Source organism: Paroedura picta, chromosome 1 (assembly GCF_049243985.1).
Source record: "Paroedura picta isolate Pp20150507F chromosome 1, Ppicta_v3.0, whole genome shotgun sequence".
In the NCBI taxonomy this organism is placed as follows: Eukaryota; Metazoa; Chordata; class Lepidosauria; order Squamata; family Gekkonidae; genus Paroedura; species Paroedura picta.
The window spans coordinates 57,947,422-57,972,563 of record NC_135369.1 but is presented as its reverse complement, the minus strand read 5'-3'; the positions used below and the strand labels follow the sequence as shown (position 1 = coordinate 57,972,563).

The following is a 25,142-nucleotide window of genomic DNA, read 5'->3' as shown; positions in this document are numbered from 1 at the left end:
GTGACATGGTGAGATATAATTGGGTTGAATGTGGGTGAGGGGCTGCAGGGTTAGGTAGGGGAAGGGTGACATGGGATGGGAGGAGGGAAGGGTGACATGGAAGAGGGTGAATGGGGAGCATGAGATGGAAGTGAGTGCAGGGGGGTGGGTGGGGCTAGCAGCAGTATGGAAGCAGGCTAACTGGGAGTCAGGGTGTGCATGAGAGGGCAGGTGGGTGAGTGGGAGGTGGAGTTGTCTGGGCACAGAGGAATCGGGGGGGGGGGATTGCTATGGTGTGAGTGGTTGAGAAGGGGAGTTTTCCAGGTAAGGGGGGAGTAAATGGCTGGTCTGGATCTTGCAGTGTGATTCTGAGGCACTGAACCATTTTGAAGTCCCACCTCCAAACCTCAAGGAATATTTCCAACCCATGGGTAGCCAACCTCCAAGTGGGACCTGGAGAGCTCTTGGAATTACAGCTCATCTCCAAACTATAAAGATTAGCTCCCCAGGCAGAAATGGCTGCTTTGGAGGTTGGACAGTGTTGTTGTGCAGAAGAAACATTTAAGGTCTCCCATGCAGATTGTTGTCGAGTTGAAACACTTGAGGCCTAGCACACAGGGTTGTTCTGCAGATGAAACAGGAGGCAAACAAACTTCCACAACAGCATCCATTTTCATCAACAACCCTGTGTAGTAGGCCTCAAATCTACAGAGAGTTGCAGAGAAGAAACACACATGTCTTGGTTGTGTCTTCACTTCAGCAGCAAGGCCGGCCACAGCAGTATTTTAAGTGAGAAGGGACTTTTTTGTGGCCTCCCTGTGAGCTAGCTATTAGGCAGAAGGGGTAAGCTTCCCCCCTCAAAAGGAAATCACATGAACGCCCACAGACTCCTGTGTTACTCTTGGAAACACCTCGTTTGCCTCAGCCAGGGGCTGTTACAGGCTTCCTTCATACCAGGCTTGAAGGGAGGTGGGGAGTTATCTTCCAGGGGCAGCTAACTCACTGGGTGATAGACTGTGGGAGTGAAAGAACTGTGAGTGTCAGGAATCAGGCTGAGCCCAGCCTGCGGAGTCCAGAATAAAGGCGCATCTGAAATCCAACGGCCAGTTGCAGATTTCAAAGAGAGCTTTATTAGACAGAGTCCACATAACGCTAAAGCAAGCCAAGATCTTCCTAAGCAAAGATCTTGATAATAACAAAGTACAAGAGAACAAGCAAGGCAGTTATAGGGCTCACCAAATAAGGGAGGGGGACCCATAGGTGGTTCGGCGGGAAAGTGAGAGAAACTACAGAGGTAGGTTGATTCCCAAGCGGCCAGATGGCCCGAAACCTTATCAAGTGGTTGGCACTTTGTTGAGACTTTGAATTGTCTCCGCAAGGACACTTACAGTGAGATTGATACATTCGCATGGAGCCTCTCCCGCTGGGAAAGGGAAGGGAGGCAGAAGACCTAGCGACAGGTTTATTGCTTTATGGCCTTGGCCAGGGCCAGCTGGTGAGATCTAAAGAGTGTGAGAAGCAAGGCACAGGGATGGCATGAATCGGGGTTCATGACAGTGAGGAGATGGTCCAGGGTGGGGGTAGGGGCACACACTAACACGCTGATTGGGCGACTGCTTGGTGGACAGCCAGTTAGGCTGAAGGATGACACAGCCAGGGGTCATACAGGTGACCTGACTGGCCAATAAATGGTGAGGCACAACTCCCCCCACCACCACCTTGCCGTTTTATTTAGATGGTACAGATGGTAATGCACAATTTTACACTGACATTCTTCTATTGAACTTTATATAAAGACTGTATTTTGTTGCATTTTAACAAGGATTTTGTAATCTTGAGACTGGATATCTATGAATTTGTTGTATTAAGCATTTCAGAAAATCAAAATATACTAGCACCTTCTGTCCCTTGCTGCAATACACTGAACTCCTTAGAATCTTTTCCTGGGTTCAGCAAGAACTCCTCAGGTCAGCAAATTCTCCAGAGCAGCACTGGAGCAATATGGGGGTCTAAAGTGTGAGGGGGGAATTAGTGGAAATAATCTTTCCCTTTTCTACATACAGAAACACAATTCCTTCAGAGGAACTGCATGGTTGGGTATATGCCGGTGTAATTTGCCTGAGAAAGAAAAACTATTAAGTTATTGTGGTTCAAATTATCCTAGCTCCTAAATATGTAATAACATCCATGCAATATAGGCAACAGGTAGCTTTAGCATAAAATATCTTATGTATTTATTTCCCAGAAGTCCATTCTATTTTCATCAGACAAATATGTAACTGTTAATGCAATTAAGAGATCAACTGAATAGTACGATATTTTTGTTTATAATCTGTGGCCACTGGCATCATTTTAGTCAAGAATTAAGCAGTTTAAAAATTGCCACAAGAGACCAATACAGATTTGGAGCATAGTGTGGCAACATAGTTTCAACTCCACCACCCAATGCCTTTTCAAGAGCTAACTATTTCAGCACTTTTAAAGGTGAGGTGACAAGATGGCATGGTGCTGCTTGCAACAATTTCTAAGCCGCAAAATTCTTGTCTAAAATGGCATTGGTGACCACAGGATGTCCTGTGCCCACCTGTAATGTACAGATTGGCTGTTACTTTACTGCTTTAGGTTAGAGATCAAACCATATGGTGAAAAATATAAACAATTTATTATCAGAACTCACAGTGTTTAGCCATGACAGAATAAAGGTAAGCAATTATTATAATTATAATTTATATAATTCAATACAGATAACCACACAAATTTCTCATTATTTCTGTCACCTACAGGTATTTAGCCCTCTGTTGAAAACTGAAAAAAGTATAACTGTGCATATCGGTAAATTGACCTCTGAGGAAGATCAGTATAGTCAAAATGCCTTAGGTGTGAACTTGTTGATATTAGTGATGTACACACTGAGATGCTTTGTGTATGTCCAATAAATAAGGCATTCTTATGTTTTTTAAATACTTTGAGCTCTGATAATAAATTGTTTAGATTTTTCTATATATGGTTTTATCCTTAACCTGTGTGGTCCTAACCTGTTTTCCAGGCTGGGTGATTGTTTCCCTTTATGTTATTTGTTACTTTACTGACTTAGACAAAGGTAATATTTAAGGGACCGTTCCCAGGAGGCTCACCAAAATTGGGGTTTCAAAATCCTTGCTAATTTTATGCATCATAATTTTTATTACTCTCTCGAGAACCTATTAGCAGCAATTATGTCCTGTGAATTCATAAAGTTATATAAAGCACAAGAGAGAAAAAACATATAGTTTTCAAAGCAGTAGAGTTCAAAAACTTATGAGACAGACAGAACAAAAGGTGTTCTTATAGCTGGACAAGGTCACAAAAGGCTTCAATGGGAAATATTGTTTCTAGGTAACACTAGGGAAGGCTTGGGATGTGTGAGATTAAGAATGGATGAAGGCTATCTGTAATCCACTCGGGGGACGGTATAAATAATTGGCTAAGGCTAAAGGGGGTAGGCCGGGATAGGAAACAGGGGCCATTGGCCCCCGACTGGCTGGAATTTACAACAATTGAAGCAACTCCTGACCTTCCCACTCCCCACTCGCCGGGGACTGTTGGTCCCCGTGCCACAGCCACCACGACGGTCGCCACAGGCCTCGCTCCTGGCCCGGACTCTGCCTCAAATGTAAGGCCCGCAGGCCCCCAGAACGGCCCCGCCCATCCAACGCCTCCACTTTGAAACAGTTGGCCTATAGCACTCAAGGTGCCCCGTAAGTGCCTCTGCCCCTCTGCCTCATAAGTACCTCTGTGGCCCCGACGGAAGCTCATGCTACCCTGGGGGGGGGGGGAAGCCTTTCCTGTTCCCACAGCCCTGAGGAGCCCTTTGCCTTCACTACTGCAATAGGGAGATGGGGCGCCCAAAACATGCTTCCTGCAGCTTCCCTGGAGAGCTGCCTCACGACCTGCCCACTCCTGCCCATGCTTGCTGACAGCCTCCAGCATTCAAGGTACCATGTAAGTGCCTCTACCCCTCTGCGGCCTCCGGGGAAGCTCACGCTATGGCAGGGGAGGGCACTGGGGAAGCCTTCCCCACTCCTCCAACACTGCCACCGCCTGTGCAGGGCCGAACAGCCCTCCGCCTTTGCCATCGCAATAGGGCAGGGCACCCGGAAAACACGTTTCTTGCAGTTTCCCCGGGCCTGCAGAGCACGTCCGCCTCCTCCACAGGCGTGGCCAGCCCTTCCACAGACAGAGGGAGAGGGGGAGGGCCCGGAAGGCCTTACCCCCGGTCCGTACCCGTCTTCTCCACAGGCCAGGGGATCCAGGGGGCCACAACGCCACCAGCGAACCCTTCCTCTGCCCCACAGGACGCGCCTGATGCTGCCGCAGACCCTCATCCCTTTCAAGGCCACAATGCCACCAGCAAACCCTTCCCTGGCCCCACAGGATGCGCCCGACGCCGCCGCAGACCCCCATCCCTTTCAAAGCCTGCTTTTATGAGCTTTGAAGCCTAGTTCATCTATAATATTTCATCTGCTTTTCTAGCTCCCAGGAGATCTTGTACCCAAGCTCAGATCAGAACCATTTAACTTTACAAGTAAGCTATATCACATGTTGTCAGCATACCTTAAATCCAGAATAAAACATATTTTAGATGAACAGAACATTAGGAAAGATTTCCAAATCCTAAACAACTAAGGAGACTATGAACCACAGACATTTCCCCCATTAGATGTGCATGTTATTACCAACAGAGACCACCGGTCATAGTATGACATGCAATAATGGCCTCCAGAGACATCATCATGGCAAATTTCACATGTGTAATTCATGGAGACTATTGTTTTTAATAGCTCATCATATTCCCTCCTTAATTCCCTTTACTGGTCTTGCCTCTTCTCCAAACTTGCTATCCCTATCCTTTTATCTTATTCCACAATTAAATTTGCTGCACCATTTGCTTTCCCTTCTACTCTTTTGCCCTGTAGTCTACCAAGGTGTTTCCTGGTGCCCACTTCCTTCTTCCTCAAAGAAAAAAGTCACTTCTGGCTTTTCTGCTTCTCAGAACAGGAGACCTCATTTTTGGAAGCATCCGGAAGCATCCATTCAGAAACCAGCTGCCTTCATCATAGGATGATGATTGACTTAGAAGGTTCCAACACTTTTGGTTATTGGTGCCATCCCACATGGCAGCCATTTTGTGATTACCCATGACCCCCAATATAACCATTCTGTGGTGGTACCCACTACCTACTGTATTTGCCGGCATATAAGATGACTGGGCGTATAAGATGACCCCCCAACATTTCCACTCAAAATAAAGCGTTTGTTACATTACATTACAGTACTATGGGCCACTATGGGCAGCTAGGTCTATCCCAACTGAAGTGCACCTGGAGTATAGGACGACCCCCCCCACTTGGAGGCATGTTTTTCAGGGGGGGGGGAAGTAGTCTTATACGCCAGCAAATGCTGTATTCTCAAAATTCCTAAGGTTCTAACAAGGTTTGTGATTCCTGCTATTCAGTTTGACCTAGTGATCTACTAACAAACAGGGGTCTTATGATACCAGAAAAGTTTAACCATTTTTCTGCAGCAGATAGAAATGGGCTCTAGTCCAAAATGTTTACACTGAAATAAAATTCTGATTCTCTTTAATGTGCCACAAGGATACTGTTTCGTTTTGGCTACAACATACTACATAGCTATTATTCTGGAATTATCATGGAAGCCACCAGCATGTAATTTGAATGACAAAAGCGTATTATTATAAATCAGTGATTAGAAAACAATATATGAAACTAAATATAGTTTTTAATCACCTGCTGAAATGATTGCAGGCAAAAAATTAGGCAATGCCTAAGAAAGCACTGAAGTTACGGATTAATATAAACAAAGAAAATGACCCCCACGCATACACACATTCAATTATTCTTTTTTCTCTGCCTGTCAATCTCAAAGTTTGTCTCCTTTACTCTGGACTATAGTTGGCTTGTCAACTATCTATGCCTAGATAGAAACAGAACTATCTTTTAGACTCAAAACTGAAGATCTATATTTTGGAAAACAAATAATTTATTAATATATAATCTTTAGGTAATCATATTTGTCCTAATTTACCCAATATTTATGATGCTATATGTGTCCTTGAAATAGGGACAATATACTATGAAAAAGTGGCCTGGCTGCTGGAGTTCATAAATTTTGTTCAGCTTTGGATGAGTTCAAAGAATTGCCATGTAAGAAAAGCCTTACAGAGGGAATTTATCTGATTATGGCAGTAATAATTACCCAGCTGTTTATTGCAGATAGAGAAATAATTCATGTAGGCAATAGGCCGTGGTGGCAATGACACTCCACATTTAGTAAATATGCAAACTGTTCACTTCTAATTAACCAAGCTAGAGGATGCCCTTATTAAATGTATAAACTAAAAGTGCCTTCCTGACAAGTGATGAATTGTTACATTGCACAAACTCTTGCCACAGAATTATTGGAGTGAACTTGGGGCTTAACTTCATTAAGAGATCTTGTGGGATAGTTAAATGAGGATGGACAGCATAACAAGGCCAGCCTGACAGCCAATGATATGTTAGAGCTTAATGAAATTGCACCTTTTCCTTCTTTTCTACTTACTTTACAGTTAAGATCCCCCTTTAGATACAGACGATGACTGTGAAATCTGTTGCAACTGGGATTGTATAAAAGTGTGATTCACACTGAGGATTGATTTTTAACAACAGAATCAATCTACAGAAGACACGGAAGTCTATAAGGGATCTTTATAAAGGCATTTCAGAAGTCAAAGTGCTGCCCATAGCTACTCTTTTACTATTCTAAAAATGTGTCCTCCCTTCTCTATAATTAATTGCTTGATTAGAATATCAGCAAATAGCTCCCCAGTTTTTGAAGGAGCAAAATTGTACCTCTATAACAAAGGATATCCAGTAAAAATACTGGAGTATGAACGCTATGTGCATTTATCCATTTCTATCAAGACAGGCCTTCATCTTCTCACGCAGTAGGCACACACAATTTGTTATAGTAGTCTACTCTCAAGGAGAAGAACAGTAGGTTTTGATCAAGTATACACAGCCGCTGCCTTCTGGCAAGATTTTGCTATTAGAGATCTTACAGGCATGTCACAGTCTACTTCCCATAACCACTTTAGGCCTTGGAAAGGTGTTGCTTTGTCCTTGCAATTATGCAAGGTAGTTTTCCTGGACACTCACTCACAAAAATTCAGTTGTCATTATTATCACAGTCTCAAACTCTTGCATCTACTGGAAGTTTGTGGCATTTCCTGATCCCATTCCTCTACATCCCATTAAAACCACAATGTCATAAAGAAAATGACAGAATCTGATCCTTGAAGCTACCCTGTATTGTGCATGCTCAGTCCCCAGATCCACCTTCAAGAACAAAAGGGTAGAGCATCAAGCAGTATGATGCCTCCAAACTGGCCAGACTGTGTATAAATACAAGGAGCAAGTTCAGCCTTCTGGCCTTGCTTGGTGATAGGATTGTCAAAATCTGGATTTGGAGACTCCTGGAAATTGGGGGATGAAACCTGGGAAAAGAAGGTGTCCAGGCTGCCACTGCAGTTTTAATGGCTCGGAACCATTGAAAACTAACCTAAATCCCAATCCCAAAGCGGTTTACAATCGCATTCCCTTCCTCTCCCCACAACAGACACCCTGTGGTAAGTGGGGCTCAGAGAGCTCTGTCAGAAATGCTTCATGAGAACAGATCTATCAGGGCTGTAACTAACCCAGGGTCACCCAACTGGCTGCATGTGGAAGAGTGGGGAATCAAACCCAGTTCACCAGTTTAGAAGCTGCCACTCTTAACTCCTGCACCAAACTGGCTATACAACTGACATGAGGAAGTTGAGGGGAAGAATGGCTAAAACAATGTGACCATACCTCCTTCAACTCCCCAAAAGAAGAGTGAGTTCAGGAAATGATGTAACATGTAACATATATAGGGATAAAAAGATACTCCTTTTTTGTTGGTAGAGTTTAAATATGCAAAGGAGTACTTGCTGCGTAAAGAATAAATAGCTTTATTGGAAATCGAAACTACTTCAAGAAGAAGAGGGAGGAGAGTGAGAGTTCTAGAAGTCCAACTATCTAACTGTTGTACTTCATCTGAAGCCATTGTGCTCAAAATTGCTGGAAATCCATAACTGAACTAATCAGAGCACAGGAGGAGATTATTTGAAACATACCAGAATGTTTCTATGCCCTTCCAATACCTCCTGTAGGATATTCTTCAAAAGCTTTCGAACCATGTACAGATCTTGCATATATTAACATTTTTGGTGTAGTGGTTAAGAGCAGCGGCTTCTAATCTGGCGAGCCAGGGTTGATTCCCCGCTCCTGCATATGCAGCCAGGTGGGTGACCTTGGGCTTGTCACAGCCCTGATAGTGCTGTTCTCACAGAGCAGTGTGAGTCTCGTACAAGAACCAACACTTCTTTTCGCCAATAGACTCTCTGTCCTAGAAACTCTTAATGTTTTTTGGGTTGGCCTGCTTCACTGGTACATGTGTTCATGAATGATGCTCTAATTTCTGTTTGTATCCAATAAGGCTTTGACTTTCATTCAGTTTAATTGCTGGCTGTACATTCTTCTCCTTACCTTGTCTCATGGGAAATGATCCCACAGGCCATTTTGACTCTGTGGGCCAGGGCCTGATTGCCCCTGGTGACGAATCCACAAGGGCCTGGAGCAAATTGTGCCTAACATAGTCACCCAAGACCACATCCAGACAGAATCATAGAATCATAGAGTTGGAAGGGGCCATACAGGCCATCTAGTCCAACCCCCTGCTCAACGCAGGATTAGCCCTAAGCATCCTAAAGCACCCAAGAAAAGTGTGTATCCAACCTTTGCTTGAAGACTTCCAGTGAGGGGGAGCTCACCACCTCCTTAGGCAGCCTATTCCACTGCTGAACTACTCTGACTGTGAAAAACTTTTTCCTGATATCTAGCCTATATCGTTGTACTTGAAGTTTAAACCCATTACTGCGTGTCCTCTCCTCTGCAGCCAGCAGAAACAGCATCCTGCCCTCCTCCAAGTGACAACCTTTCATATACTTAAAGAGGGCTATCATGTCCCCTCTCAACCTCCAGATACTAACAAAAGCTTTCCCACATTCAAGTGGATCACATATCCCCGCAAATTGTTTCTGTCCCTGAGTTGCTCCAAACAGTACCCTTAACCATAATCCAGGACTTCAAAGTCCATATGAAGAAGAAGAGTTGGTTCTTATATGCTGCTTTTCTCTACCTGAAAGAATCTCAAAGCAGCTTACAGTCGCCTTCCCTTTCCTCTCCCCACAACAGACACCCTGTGAGTTTGGTGAGGCTGAGAGAGCCCTGATATCACTGCTCGGTCAGAACAGCTTTTTCAGTGCTGTGGTGAGCCCAAAGTCACCCAGCTGGCTGCATGTGGGGGAGTGCAGAATCAAACCCGGCTCACCAGATTAGAATTTCGCACTCCTGGAAGGGATTACACCAAGCTGGAAAGGATGGCCTTTTCTTGACATTTAGATGGTGACAGGGACAGCAACAGACCCCCCACCCCAATATCTACATTTGTCTTGGACATGGAGGGCTAGGTATGAGTGTCAGTATATGGCAGTCAAGTATTGATCATACAGCCACTGCTATAAATGTATGTCAATGCAATGGATTCCAGGGGCATGTCCAGGCATGTAAGGGGCACGTCCAGGCATGTCTCTAGTTGTCAGCCTGAGTCTCCATAGGAATGCATTGGGATGATGCAATAAGGTGTTGCACCTGTGGCTAATTACCTGAGTGAGTCAGCACTGTTGTGATTGGCTGTTAAACTGTATATATGAAATATGCACTGTGTTATTCTTTCTGCCTTCTTCACTGAGAGCTAAGCAGGACATTCTGAAACTCTGCTGAATGTATTGCTGGATGCTGGATGTAAATAAATCACTGTAAATGATTTGCAACAACTTGGCTGTGTTGGTGAGTGATCTCTTCTCTGCTGGTGGTTAAACCTCTGTCCAAGTAAACGGCGCAAACTCGCAACAATGAGAAGCTGACTACATGATAAAGAATAGAAATTAATGAGTTCTTTGCAAGATTCAAAGGTGGTTCATATTGTATATGGTATCAAGGACAGCTATCCCCAGCAGGGAATCGAGACCATCAGTGGGACTTCTGAGAAAAGCTAGTCAGAATTTCTGCTCAAGCTTATCCCCAACTCAAGAAAGACAGCTATTCTTCCCCCTAGCTGGATTTTTTGAAAAAAGAATTGGCACAGTGGTATATTTGAGTAGCTCTTTACCCTTTGGAGCTGGAAGTTTTACTGTGTTTCTGGGCTAAAGGTGGGATAATTAGCGTACAAGAATGGCTGTTCCATTTCTTGTCCCCAACTTACTTCATTTCAAATCAAAAGGCAGAACTACACAATAATTCAGCCAGAATAGGATCTGAAATCACCTTTGCTGAGATGTAATGAGTGGAAGGAAATCAAGGGAGAATCAGAAAAGTGAAGAATACATTTTTTTTTCTTGCCCCCATTTATTCTTCCCTGAAAATGCCTAGTCCAGGCGTTTTCTTCCCCCAACTGGGGAGGAAGGTTAAAAACTAGCTGGGGGTGCAGGAGGGACTTGCTGGGAACAAACAGCAGGTGGATTCTGACATCTGTTATTCATTCACACACACACCAGCATTCTGAGGAAAATACATTGGCAATCTTTTTTTTGTAATTTTGAGTTAAGTTGAAGGAGCCTCCACTGAGATCTATTTCAAATTAAACTTAAAGACCAGAGCAATAGCAAAGGGCTTGTGTATAAATGACTAAAGAGCATGAGTGTAATGAACTCAATATATTCCTGAAATTTTATCTACCTTTATGAAATTTTATGCTACCTTTAACACTGCAAAACATTAAGTTACTTCTGAAAAGTAGAAGTAAAAGCAAATAAAAGCAAAAGAAACTCTGAGTATGCTGCAAGTTTCCCTAAAGATCAGCTTTATAATGTTTTATTAATGCTGCCAGTCTGTATCTCAGTCTGAGGCTAGTTTTTAATTTCGTGATATCATTTTCTTGTTTATAACCTGGGGCAGTTTTTGCATATGGGGCTATAGGTTACAAGTGTACACGTCTTGCAGGTGCAAACGCAGCCCTTAAATTAATCAAACCAATTTATCTTCGTAACAGGCCCAGTCATGCTATGAAAACATAATCTTACATATGTGTTGCATAAAAATAATGACAAAAAGACTAGCCAGATACATATTAGTTTGCTGATCTTATGTGCTAGTTAAACATGAATGGTGAATGCTATGGACCAATGTATTTCAAAGTTTACTTTTTACCTTTTCTGTTATTCTAGAAAACTAAAATATGTAAAATGTCAATCCTATAATGTACACACGTACTAGTTTTAAATGAAGTATGGACTGTGGCTTATTTAGTATACATAGCAACATTTTTTTTCAATATGACAGTTTTTCAGCAGTTGAGGAGCTATTTATAAAGGAAACATCTGGCAGATAAAAGGCTGCTCTAAAATACCATAAGGGATCCAGTCAGCTCTTTCATCCAATTCCATTCCATACTATAGTTTCATCCCATATGACTTTTGTATATGCAGGTCACAAAATTCTCAGTGTTGCCTTTATGGGTCATCAAAGATAACTGCTCCTTCCTTTCTCAGCAGTAGAGAAGTTGGTTGGAGGCAGTCCCAAATCCAGTGCATTTCCCCCTTCTGTGCAACTCTTAAATATCCACCTTGGGCCCCAGTAAACAATGCTAGTAAATAAAATAAAATATCTGATGGACTGGACCTAGAAACCCAAAGGAGACAGAGGTCACAGGAGTATGGGTGGCAGAGGGGGAGAGAATAAATTTTACAAATGGGTTTGGACACACTAGGCAAATTCTGTATAGACTGATCAAACTGAGTTTAATCCTGGGATGAATGACTATATAACTAGTCTCTAGAAGCAAAGGGAACTGTTATTGTAGGCACTGGTGACTCTATGCTTCCCTATCCTACTTCGAGACCTTTGCCAGGACAGCTTAGATCCCAGCAAGTACTGCTCATGCAGCCCCAGAAGAAGGAACCTGGACTTCTTAGAACCCAAGAAAGGCTGCAATGGTAGTCTTATAGAACAATCATAAACAGAGATATACTCTACTAAATTCAGTGAATGCTGTGGACAATGAAATCTTCGGTGCATGTGGATGAAAATACATATCCAACAAAATGGAATTTATTAGTTCTGGACTCATTGAAAAGAAGCATATCTGAATTCATACTGGTATAAATGAGAATCATAATTTGGTACCACATGCTTATATATGGGGGAAAAGAAAAGTACATTATATATTGGATAATGGAGACAATTCTTTCTGTAACGGAAAAATTTAATTAGCACCATAAACTATTCAGAACTTTTTTTTAAATAAGAAATTTAAAGTTTTGCAGTTTAGGTTTTTTTATCTTTACCTGACCATCTCATTATTCAAAGAAATAGCTTCCAAGTACTTCTTCAGTGCATAATAATTATGGATATATTTTCGGATGTAATAGCCTCGCCATCTTTTTTGAATCTAGAGGAGAAAAACCACATATATTTGCTTCAGTACTTTCCCTACAAAAGAGAGATCTTTGTCAAACGTTTATATAAAGAACCTGGTCTATTTCCTGAGGTATGGTGCCCTCACAGGCTCACACACATATTTGCTTTCCATTACTACTAGGTAATAAAATAAGACATTAATACATAAACTTGGATGTGAGAAGGAACAAGGTGGTAGGATAACGTGACACTGTTGACACTGATTACGTGACACTGATATTAGTTACATATGATATTTCACCTTGGAAAAGGATAGTAAAATGTGGCACTCAAGCATGATGTCAATTTCCCTCGATCAAGATACACTGTCCACCAGTAAAAGTATATTTAGAGAAAACCTAAATAAGTTTTTATTCAGAACCAAGTTATGAGCAGTTATAATCCCAGCTAAGTCAAAGTTGATCACAACACAGTACATAACATAACTCTCTGCCAGAAGTTAGTAACATTTCTGCATTTCAAATGCTAAGTTTTTATTTTTATAGCTGGGCTATGTGTTACCACACAAAGTAATCCAACTATTCCTATTTTTTCATACCTGTCAAGATTCACTAGTAAATTGTTCCAGTTTTCCTTGCATTCATGGGAGAGAAAGAGCTAAGCCATTCTCACGAGGAAGGAAAAGCTACTAGCTTGGCTTTTTTTCCTTGCTTTTTTATTTCTCATCTGCCTAATCTCTCCTAGCAGATGAGGAGGCAAAGCAGGGATAACATGAGCACTCCAAGCCCCTCCAAGTTTCTTAAGGAACTCAAGCATGAAATCATGGCATTGTTAACAACGATGTGCAACATCATTAAAATCAGTCTTCATAATTAAAGTTATCTTATTTCCAGCTGGAAAGTAGCCAATTTAAATCAACGTTTTAAACAATTGTTCAGGGAACATCCTACCTTTTGTCCTGAGTAAATTGGTAGTAAATGTTAAGGCTAGACCTGTTCTACTTATAAATGAACAAGCCATGCTGAAAAAGAGCTAACAGGGCTTCTGTAAAGAGATGTCATGCAGCACTCACTTGTTAGATGTCTTGATGGGTGACTCACCGAGAGAGACAAGATCTGGGAGATTAATGCAAATACAATGTTGGCTCCTTCTCAATCATGATCAGGAGGGGGGGGGAAGGGGAATGTTTTCCCTGCAGCCTCCAAATTGACTTCCTTCTTACTTCCTTAATTGTTGAGGTATTATGGCGGCATCAATTTACTAACAAAAAAAATGCAGTTATGAAGACTCCTCCTCAGCTAAGATTTCAAAATGTTGTCTTGTATTGTGATTATGAAAGTACCGATTAACAGCATGGCTGTGTTGGTACATTCTTTAACTGCAATTAAGGCAGGAAAGTTTATCTTCCAGGATGAACATGCATAACTCTACAACAAAATCCAAATATCAGATAAAGGAAGAATTACGCTATATACTCGCATATAAGCCTAGTTTTTCAGCACCTTTTTTCACACTGAAAAAGCCCTCCTTGGCTTATACGCTGGTATATACAGTAATTGAAATAAAAGCCTGCTCCAGCCAGCCAATCATTGCATTGCCTTTTGCAAATGTGTACTGCAAGCTGAGCTTGCTCTGACTTGTGTTTCTTTTAAAAGTTCACTCTTACAGTTCTCTCTTTCAGTGTTTTGTTCGGGGGGGGCACTGCAGTTGTAGTTAGAGTTGTCCATTCTCCCAGTTTGGTAGCTATTGTACTAGTTGTTGCAGGCTGCCAACTTTGGGTACTGTTGCTCTGCTCTGGTTTGCTGGCCTCTGGGGACACTGTTTGGTTCTCCTGCCAGAGCTGTTTTCACAGAGCAGTTCTGTCAGGGCTCTCTCAGGGTGTCTGACATCAAGACCAGAGCAATAGCAAAGGGAGAAAGGGAAGGCAATTGTAAGCCACTTTGAAAGTCCTTTTGTTAGTGAGAAGCGGAGTACAAAAAACAGCAGCTATTCATCCTCTTGACTTTTCTGTATTCTGTATTTCTGGGGAGGCTGGATGAGAGAGCCTGTGATGATGGAGCATTTCCCACCCTCGGCTTATATGCAAGTCAATAAATTTGCCCAGATTTTGTGGTAAACTTAGGTGCCTCAGATTATATGGGGGTTGGCTTATATGTGAGTATATACGGTATACATATTTCCCCCTACTATAATATTCTAATAAATGTCTCATAATACTGTGCATGTTTATGCTAACAACTATTTGTTAACTAATTTCTTGCCATAGTAACTAACTAAACCTGGCTAATCTATTAGCCTAAAACTAATGAAAGATACTGTCTCAAGTCTGCCCTTTTTAGCAAATTGCTCCAACTTTATTGGGGGAAGGGAGAACCAGGTAGATGTGCAATTGTACAGAGACTGTAGTCTAAATCTGATTAAGGTGGGGGAAACCCCTCAAGCCTATAATTACTAGAAGAAGCATGCATGTAGGTAAAACACATTGATTTGTTCTAGCATCATGAAGAGCAAAATTGAAATGCAAAGCAATAAATACAATATGAAAGGAGTACTAGTATGGATGTAGCCTCTGTGAAAGCTGGAAAAAGAGATAGAACATGAAATAAAAAACCAAAAACTACTCAGAATGGAGCTAGGTTGCTAAAATATACTTGTAACAAAAATATGAGATAAGGGATCTCTGCCAATATCCTTATTACTACAAGAAAAAGAGCAAAGGGGATTCCAAGCCTCTGGAACCAGTAAAGAGTGCAAGCTGATACAAGTGCCATGCAATCATAAGTAAGTTTGCTTAGAAGTAAATTCCACTAAACAGTGGAGTACTCTCTAATAACTGTGCACAGGTCTGCAAATTTACAACACAATCCTAAATTGCTTTATTCTTGTTCTTGAAGATCAATGGAATCATAGAATTGAACTCTGCAGAGGCTTGTACTGTAACAAGCAAGCAGAATAGTCAAAGAATGCAAATAGCCATGTTGGCCAAGCAATAATCGTGTGATACCTTTTAGATAGGGGACCAGCCAAATGGCAAAAATCAGTGAGCAAACTTTAGATTTTCCTAGAATTCTTTCTCAATCTGGAAATTGCATACATAAGCAAAAAACAAAACAAAACAAAAAACACAGGTTTCAGGGTATGGTAGAGTTGAGAGAATCTTTACATGGAATGAGGACGTGATGCAGATTGAAATGGAAATATTTATTTATTTTTCAATTTTTATATTGGCCCCTCTCAAGCAAGTTCTCTTGGGCCGTTTTGTTGGGTACAAAACTTGCCTCGAGGTGTACTGAAGGTTACTGCTATTGGAAGCAAAAACAGTGCTGCTCTCCATTTCAATATATAAAAGCTGTTTTTCTCAGGACTACCCATCACACAACACAGGTTGCCTGGAAAACATGCTAGTCCTTATAAAAAGTTGAAATTAATTTTAGGTGATGAACAGAGTAAGACATCAATAAAAGCTAAATTAGAATAATAGAATCATAGTGCTGAAAGGGACCTCCAGAGTCATCTAGTCCACCCCCCTGCACAATGCAGGAACTCACAACTACCTGCCTACAGTGACCCCAATTTCATGCCCAAATGAAATTGCCCCCCACCAAAAATCTCCAGAATCCAGCCTGGCCTGGAGGAAATTCACCTACCATCCCACAGTGGTGTAATATTATCTAGTGATCAATTTCTAATAACATTTTCCCTCTCTGTGCTAGTAGGCTTTATTGTATCTTAAAGCATTTTGTACCCACACTATGTAGTCCACTTAACTTTGCAACATTGCCTATATTTTATTTTAGAGCTGTACAAACTACAAATCTGGTGCTCTTCCACCACACTCTGTATCATCTTTAATTCATTTGATTTTTATACCTCTCCTCAGCATTTCAGGGCTGTGTACACGGAACATAACACTAGAAAAAATACACTATAACATTTACACCTTTTGTAATCAATTGAAATTGGAGATATAAGTGATATAACAAAAGATCACAGAGAATGGTCTAACAGATGGGGACATTGGTAGTTTGTGTTGCAGTTGCCTGGCGGTTGGGTCAGATCTAGGTGCTCACTGTCAGTCTTATCCAAAACCCTGGTGGAAGAACTCTATTTTACAGGCCCTATAGAGCTGTTTGAGTTCCAGTAGGGCCTTGATGTCCTTGGGGAGGTAATTCCACCAGGTTAGGGCCATGGAGAAGGCTCTGGCTCTAGTGGAAGCCAGATGGATTTCTTTGGGACCAGGAATTACCAGTTGTTGGAATATATAAAGCGGGTCACTCTTCAGTGAGTACAGACAAACAGATGGTCCTTGAGGAACACTGGACCCTGATGCATATGGCCTTGAAGGTAAGCACCAGCACCTTAAATCTAATCCTGTATTCAATAGATAGCAAGTGCAGCTGCTGAAAGTTTCTGTAATATGTACTCTCCATGGTGTTTAGGAGAGCAATTGAACAGCTGCATTTTGGACCAACTGTAATTTCTGGAACAGGGATAAGGGAAGACATGCATAGAACAAGTTGCAGTAATCCAGTCTAGAGGTGATCATTGCATGGATCACTGTGGCGAGGTGTTCTGCAATCAGATAGGGCACTAGTAGCTTCACTTGGCAGAGATGGAAGAATGCCAGCTGTGCTACCCTCATGATCTGAGCTTCCGTTGTTAATGAAACATCAAGAGTCATGATCAGGTTCCTAACCGATTGCATTGTTGTAAGTTGAGCACTGTTCAGGCTGGGGAGACATGCTTCCTGGTCTGACCCTTTCCCACCTATCCAAAGGATCTCTGTCTTCAAGAGGATGAGTTTCACGTGACTACACTGAAACCATTCTTCTACAGCCTCCAGGCACCTGGCCAAGCAATCTGGGAGTTAACAGGCCGTCCGTCCATTAGGTGACAGAGCAGATGTCACCATCTGCATGTTGGTGACAACCCAAGCTCTAGCTTCAGACCAGTTGAGCAGGAGAGTGCATGAAAATGCTAAATAGTTTTGGGGAGAGTCTAGTTCCTTGTGGGTCTCCATATTTGAGCTCACAGTGTTGCAATTGGTTGTCCCCAATTACCATTCTTTCTCCATGACCTTGGAGAAAGGAGAGCAGCCATTTTAGGGCTGTCCCCTGGATCCCCACGTTGCTGATTATATTGAGTTCTGTTAAACGTACTTGACATACTGCCATTTTTGTTAGAATGTAGTTCATCAATCACATATTATGCTATGCTGATGACTAGCAATTGTTCTATTCTTGCAGTCCCAGGCAGGCCCCAAAGCACAAAGCTTAGTTTATATGGTCACCATTTATTTGGGTTTAATTGCAGGCAGAAACATAGTGAAGGAAACAAATATATCAAAATCAAACATTGATGGAGAGATGTGTCCTTCTTAATTGTAGAATGTGAGAGTAATTAACTGAAACCTTGCTATTGCGTTCCATCTATCTTCTTTCACGGGTGCAGAAAACCTTACAGTATCCTTTTCTTTGTGGTGGGGCAACTGGCAATGCAATGTATGTCCCCAGACCAGGGAAATCCAATCCAATTCACCATTCCAAATTACATTAAATTCTACTATTCATTACATTACAATCCACATTTCTAATCTACCATTCCAAATAAGAAAGAACATAGAATGAAGAAAATATATAGCCCTTGTAGGGTATTGATGGAAATCTGTTCAACTTAATATTTCTGGTAAGGCCTTGGAGGAGGACCGTGTTTCATGGCTTAAGTGCCACTCAGCATTTAACACCCACTCAAGGAGGCTGTCCCATCCGTGAGTGCCTCCTCCTTCAACTGGCTTGCCCATCTGTCCAGCAGCCAGCCAATCACCTTCCGTCCACCACCCCTGACCATCCCCCTCCTCCTTCTGAGGCTTGGAGTCTGCAGATCCCTGCTGCACAAGAGCTGCCCCTGCCAGCGAGCTCCATAACAGCTGCCTTTAAAGGTCCTGGGGGGGGGGGGGGAGGCCATCCACAGAGTTCTTCCATTCCACCCCCTTAATCTAGCATCCATTGTATTCCTGAATGTAACGGGCTTGGCCACTAGTACAGATATAAGAACTTAATGAAAATAGCAGAGTGTGTGAACAAGATCCTGGGGTACTTGTAGACTGAAAGCTAATATGGTCAACAGTTTGATGTGGCATTTAAAAAGGTGAATGTAGTCCTGGGGTGTATCAACAGAGGCATCACATTGAAATTGCAAGATGCTAGAGTCCCACTATATACTGCATTGGTTAGACTGCACCTAGAGTACTGTGTGCAGATCTGGAGGCATCACTTCAAAAAAGACATGGACAAAATTGAGAAGGTGCAGAGGAGAGTGACAAGAAAGATCCAGGCCAGAGGACCACGCGCTATGAGGAAAGGCTGAGGGATTTGGAAATGTTCAGCCTAGAGAGAAGGATGTTGAGAGGGGACATGATTGCTGCCTTTAAGTGTTTGAAAGGTTATCACTTAGAGGATGGCAGGGAGCAGTTTCTTTTGGTAACAGCAGGTAGGACCTGCAGTGATGGGTTTAAACTACATGTAGAATAGTACCAGCTAGCTATCGGGGGTGAGTGGGTAGAATTCACAGCAGTGGAATAGGCTGCCTAAGGAGGTGGTGAGCTCCCTCTCACTGGCAGTCTTTAAGCAGCAGCTGGATATCACTACTTCTCATGGATGCTTTAGGCTGATCCTGCATGGAACAAGGGATTGGACTAGATGGCCTGTATGGCCCCTTCCAGTGCTATGACTAAGATAGCATATGTAGTGACATTTAGTATTGTTTGCACATTACATTAATAGTTTCATATACTTTTGTTTCCCCACTATTCACTATGTATTCATCATATGAATTGAAGAGTTCTGACTTTTTAGTCTCTCCTTTTATTGTTCCATATTTCTGAATATTTGCCTGATACAATACAATACATAAAACCCCTTCCATGTTAGCTAATACAATACCATAGTTATTGTACCTTTTAATTCCAAGGTGAACATTTACACACTCCTACAAAAGAAAAGTAAGTATGTCCTTCAAAGTAATTAGCAAGTTTCAACCGTGATTGGTACCAAACAATTATTGTCATTGATCAGTACCAAACAGATAATTTTAAACAAAGTCATTGTGTGCTCAGCAGATTACAGCTTGTTAACGGGCAAGTTCTAAATGACCTCTTAAGCTAGTCAAATCAATGATGCATATTCCTCATTAAGTAACATCAAAATGTAAGTGGTCTTATAAATAATGTTTATTTTAAGCACTAAAACAAATGGTAAAACCTTGATATATCAGAAACCATCTGCTCACATAATGATTTTTTTTCAAAACAGTGTTTGATGTTAACAATTCATAATATCCCTAAAATCTTAAAAATGTATCACAACTCACTTTTTGAGAGATAAATATGAAAAGTTATGCATTTTAGTGATTGCTTTTTTTTAAAGTTTTGCCTGTTCCAAAGGTGAGATTTTGACACTAGCAGGTCAGATATATATAAAGGACAGACATAAAGATCACAAATAGAATCCATTACATCAATTGGGTGTGTTCTTTTCTACCTGAACTTCATTCAAAAATGTTTACTAAAGCTGAAGGTAAACTGTCCTTTGAGAGCAGAGCAACTTAATGCTTGAAAGAAAAAGAAGAGTTGGTTCTTATATGCCATTTTTCCCTACCAGGAAGAGTCTCAAAGGGGCTTACAGTCGCCTTCTCTTTCCCCTCCCCACAAGAGACACCCTGTGAGGCTGAGAGAGCCCTGATATTACTGCTGCGGCAAGCCCAAAGTCACCCAGCTGGCTGCATGTGGAGGAGGAGTGGGGAATCAAACTCAACTTGCCAGATCAGAAGTCGGTGTTCCTAACTACTCCACCACGCTGGCTCTCATGAGGCATGCCAAGGTATTTTTGAAAAACCCACATTCTTTCAATATTCCACGATGCAATCACCCTAAAGATAAGATGCCAGCCTACATAGGTTTAAGAGAAAGCCAGGATAGACTGGACTTTATATTTACTGACCCTGCATAAGATATGTCTTTTAATGTCTTTTAATGGGGTTTTAATTGGGATTTTTAAGACAACTGTTACCTGCCACGAGCCTACCCAGGGAGTGGCAGGAAATAAATCAAATAATAACAATAATAAATAATAATAATTAATTTTCAGTTGTTATTTTCCAGTTTCATGCCAATGTAATACCACAGATTTCAGATGGGTTAAGATAATAATACAATCCAAGTATTATGATACTGACATCAATTTTCATCACAGGTCAAGCTATTATGCTCTACCACAATGGCTTCTATTACCTAAGCAGTGCCTTCAATGTGAGCCACCTTACAAATAGGAACTGCCTGTGCCTGTGCATTCTTTGCTGTGGCCCCCTCCTTGTGGAATGATCTACCTGATGTGTTCCAGAAAACTCCTAAGCTTCTGCTATTCCATAAACTGTGTAAAATGGAATTGTTCAGGGGAGAATTGTCATAAAGGTAATGGGGCTATATTATGACAAAATGGTTCAGGAAGGCATTTTTATAAAAGATTATTTTATAAAAGAAATAGCAGTGTGAAGTTTACTGCTGCGTATTGTGTGATATGTCTGCGGTATATATTATCCTAGTCTCAATGCTTTATTTTTATACTTCAGTAAAATCATTTTCTGCATTGTTTAACATATCACCTCTAATACTTTATGCTGTATTTCAGCATAAAATATCCTATTGATGGCACTGACTTGCACTGTAATCCACCTTGACTCCCAATGAGAAAGGTAGACTAACAATACAGTGTATAACATAAATTAATATATAGATATTAAGAATATGAATCCAGAGGTTCAAAAGTTGGGCCCTATATACAGACTTCTTTGACATTGGGCAGTCTACATCTTAATTTTGATTTGACATTATCCCATGACTTTTGTCCATCCACTGAACCAACAGGATTTCTAAGATACAGAATTTCTAAGTGGTGGACAGGTTTCATAAGAGTATTTCCTGGAGGCAAAAGGTACTCTAGTTTTCATTCCCAATAGCTACTTCTTAGATCTGTGCTGCATAATTATGTTGATGCTCACTGCTTATCAAAAACAAAAAGACTGTCTGTAAAAAGGCTGCTCATATGCAGTTTTCTATATGGGCCATAAATAGGTGGGGACTCCATCTCTGCTTCACATGTATACCGCATAGGGCTGGCTAAAAGCCTGATTCCTTATAAATTCCTACCTGAAAGTACAGTCATTGTCCTGGACTCGTCATTTACAGACTGGAATTAAGCCTATTCTTCCTTTCCACTCCTCAAACACACAATCAACGTGATCTTCGTGAATCTTATACAGAAAATGCATGTGTACTCATGCACCATTGTGGTGCTGAGAGCCATGCATTCCTGACCTCTTTTCACTAGAAAATTTTCATCCAGTTTAGGGATCACAGGTGGAAGTTTGCTTCTCTGTGTGTATACTACTACAAGGCAAAAATTAAATATATGTAATATTTTCATCTGATGTAGAAACTTACCTCAACTTTCAGGACAAAATTTATACATCAATATCTTAAATCTAACACAGATTATCAAATGCAACTTGGATTACTTAGAATAACTTTAAATTTGTAACTATATACCATTTCCTCACTTTACCATCAGCATATCAATCAAGTTTATATTATTCTGGGTTGCTCATTTTATTAAAAGCAAATTCAGAGCACAATTGACTTTTCATTTGTTTAACAAGTGAAGAAATATTTACCCTGACAGCCATTTCATTGTAGAAATTCATCTTCATAATAAAATATGCTGTCTGTGAATCAAGAGGGGGGAAAAAGATGGCATACATTTCAGTTACACAAAGACAGTACTCCTATTTTTACATATAAAAGATAAGAATCTTTATACATAATACATAATAAGAGTTCTAGGCTTAGAGAGAATAAAATCAAACTTTGTATTGAAGAGATAGGCTTCCTAATACATAATGCAGGCTTAACCAGAAAAATCTATGGTAGTCAAACTAGCAGCTAATGGAGATATATGATCATAAAATGCTCTCCGCTGAGTTTGATAATCAATGGTGCTCTACTGAGAGTAGAATAACAAAGCAGAAATATTCACAAGTGCTGGTGACACGTAGTATTGTATGATTTATTCACTGGGGTTCTTTTAACCAAAACTCACAGAAACATAAAAGGAATTCATATTTCAAGACGTCTGGTTTAATAAAAATTCAAAGAAATGCTGTCTTCAGTCGAAATCGTTCAAGGATATGGATGCAGTGATGGAACAAAATTGTCCCTTTCAACCATCTGTACTAAATGTTATGTACTTAGTTGCCTCCTGAGTAATCCTTGGGAATTTTGTTTCATTTAATATTCATTCTAACATCATAAAATCATAAATACAATGATAACATGTTACGGTGAATCCCCTGATATAGAAAACATTTCCTGGTTCCCTTCCAATAAAGAAAAATCCCGTTCAGTGAAAGAATCTCCGGTTGTAGCAAAACAGTCACTTGGCAGGATAGGTTATTTTAATGGATACATCACTTTACACTAAGCTTTCACATCTGTTCCGCCCTCTAATTACAAATGCAAAATGATTGTAATTCACAACTGTATCATAAAAAGTAAAATAAGTACAGAAGATGTCCTTTATTTAGCCTAACATACAGAGATGTGCGCGCGTGTGTGTTTTAACTACAAATCAAAGGGGAAACTATTTGCCTGTGATATGTGGTTCCCTGTTATCGCACTCCTCCCCCCTGGCAAAGAGGAATTCACTGTAAAAGGGTTTCGCTGTAATTAGTGTTATTTGAATTGCCTAGTCTGATCCAAAGCAAATTGTCTGTGGAGAGCAGCAGGACTGGATTATTTATCAACAGTCTGGGCAATTAAGAAACAGTTGGCTGCAATATGTTATTTACAAATGAACACAATGATGCTACTTCATTTTAAATTCACTTTCTTCATTACATTAGGCAAGGCATAATTCCTTCAGTTTAATTAAAGGAGCTTTTAAAATGCTCACTTTAATATGATATTGCTTCCTTAATAATAAAGCCAGAAATGATAATGGAGAAAGACTGTTTTTTGTTTTAAATGAAAAATTCTGACATTTTTTTGCTAAAATGTTCCATTGGCTTATTAATACATTACCAATAAAGGTTAAAAATATAAACATCCAGCCTAATATTATGAATACGATGCATAAATATTTTAAAATGTTCAAATATATGAAAATACATGTATTTATTCCAAAGAAAGTTAAAAATACTATAAGGCCTCAATTATACCCTCACATACAAAATTAGTTCATAAAATGTCAAACAAGGACCAAATGCCCTAGACCAAATGCATTTCAGCACAATAGCCTTCTACAGTGGGCAGACATACATAGACTGTAAAATATAATACTTCCAGACATCAATACTAGCAAAGTAGAAAAGACCCAGTAGAGATTGCTAAAATGAACCTCTACTGGGTCTTTTGTATTTTGATACTTATTACATGTCTGGAGCTTTTGAGCTTTATGCTGCGTGTTTGTATTTCATTTACCTTTTTGGGTTCTTGATTCAATTTGGGGGGGGGGTATGTTTGTTTCTTCTTTTTTCTTTGGTTAACAATGCAGTACACCTCATTTATAATTTTCTCCAGTAAGCAAAGTAAGCAAAAGAATTCCTCTTGACCCAGGGTATGCTTTATAGACATCCTTTCCCCATCCTTCTGCTATGAAGTGGTTACCCTTTTTCTTGCTGCTTCTACCAACCACAACGGAAGAGTTATATTATATTATCCTATATGAAACAGGAAGTAGAATCAGAAAAGGGTATTTTTGCACATCACCCAAACAGCTGAGCAAAATTGGCTGGGAAAAAAGCTACTTTAAAAAAAAAAGGGGGGGGGGGTAGAATATAGAGGCTAAACAAGGCAACAGTTTCCAGTCATTGTCAGATCTGCCATTTCTGCAGTTTATGATACTAGAATACCAATACATGGGTTTCCCCATTGCCTTTGAATTGCCTCTATGTTTAAATCTATGTTTAAATCTCATCAAGACAAGAAAAAATCCAATCCAGGGGTTTATATCAGCAGGAGGGTACTTCCTGTTACTTCCTGCAGCAATTATAACCTCCCTGGATTCTGTGTTCTGCAATTAGTATAGTAAGAAAGAAAAGAAAACAGTGTTGACTCTGTCATATTGCTTTTCTGCTTCCCTAACTGATGGGCGGGGGGGGGGGGGTGCAGTGGCACTGGATTTCTATCAGAAATATCAAGGAGAAAAAGAAGAAGAAGAAGAGTTGGTTCTTATATGCCGTTTTTCCCTACCAGAAGGAGGCTCAAAGCGGCTTACAGTCGCCTTCCCATTCCTCTCCCCACAACAGACACCCTGTGGGGTGGATGAGGCTGAGAGAGCCCTGATATTCCTGCTCAGTCAGAACAGTTTTATCAGTGCCGTGGCGAGCCCAAGGTCACCCAGCTGGCTGCATGTGGGGGAGTGCAGAATCGAACCTGGCTCGCCAGATTAGAAGTCTGCACTCCTAACCACTACACCAAACTGGCTCTCACTACACCAAAAGGGCTAATCAACCTGCCAAACTGCAACAGCCCAGATTCAAATTGCTCCTACCCCAATAGTCTTCAAATGTATT

The 25,142-nt window shown here is 40.9% G+C and overlaps 1 protein-coding gene across 1 annotated transcript in view; it reads right to left on the bottom strand.

The window, feature by feature from the left end:
• Positions 1-25,142, bottom strand: part of SPATA17 (spermatogenesis associated 17) — a 114,153-nt gene that overhangs the window by 79,770 nt on the left and 9,241 nt on the right. Inside the window, 2 exon segments of the mRNA XM_077339602.1 lie at positions 12,446-12,549; positions 22,245-22,295. Coding sequence (XP_077195717.1) covers positions 12,446-12,549; positions 22,245-22,295 — 155 coding nt within the window.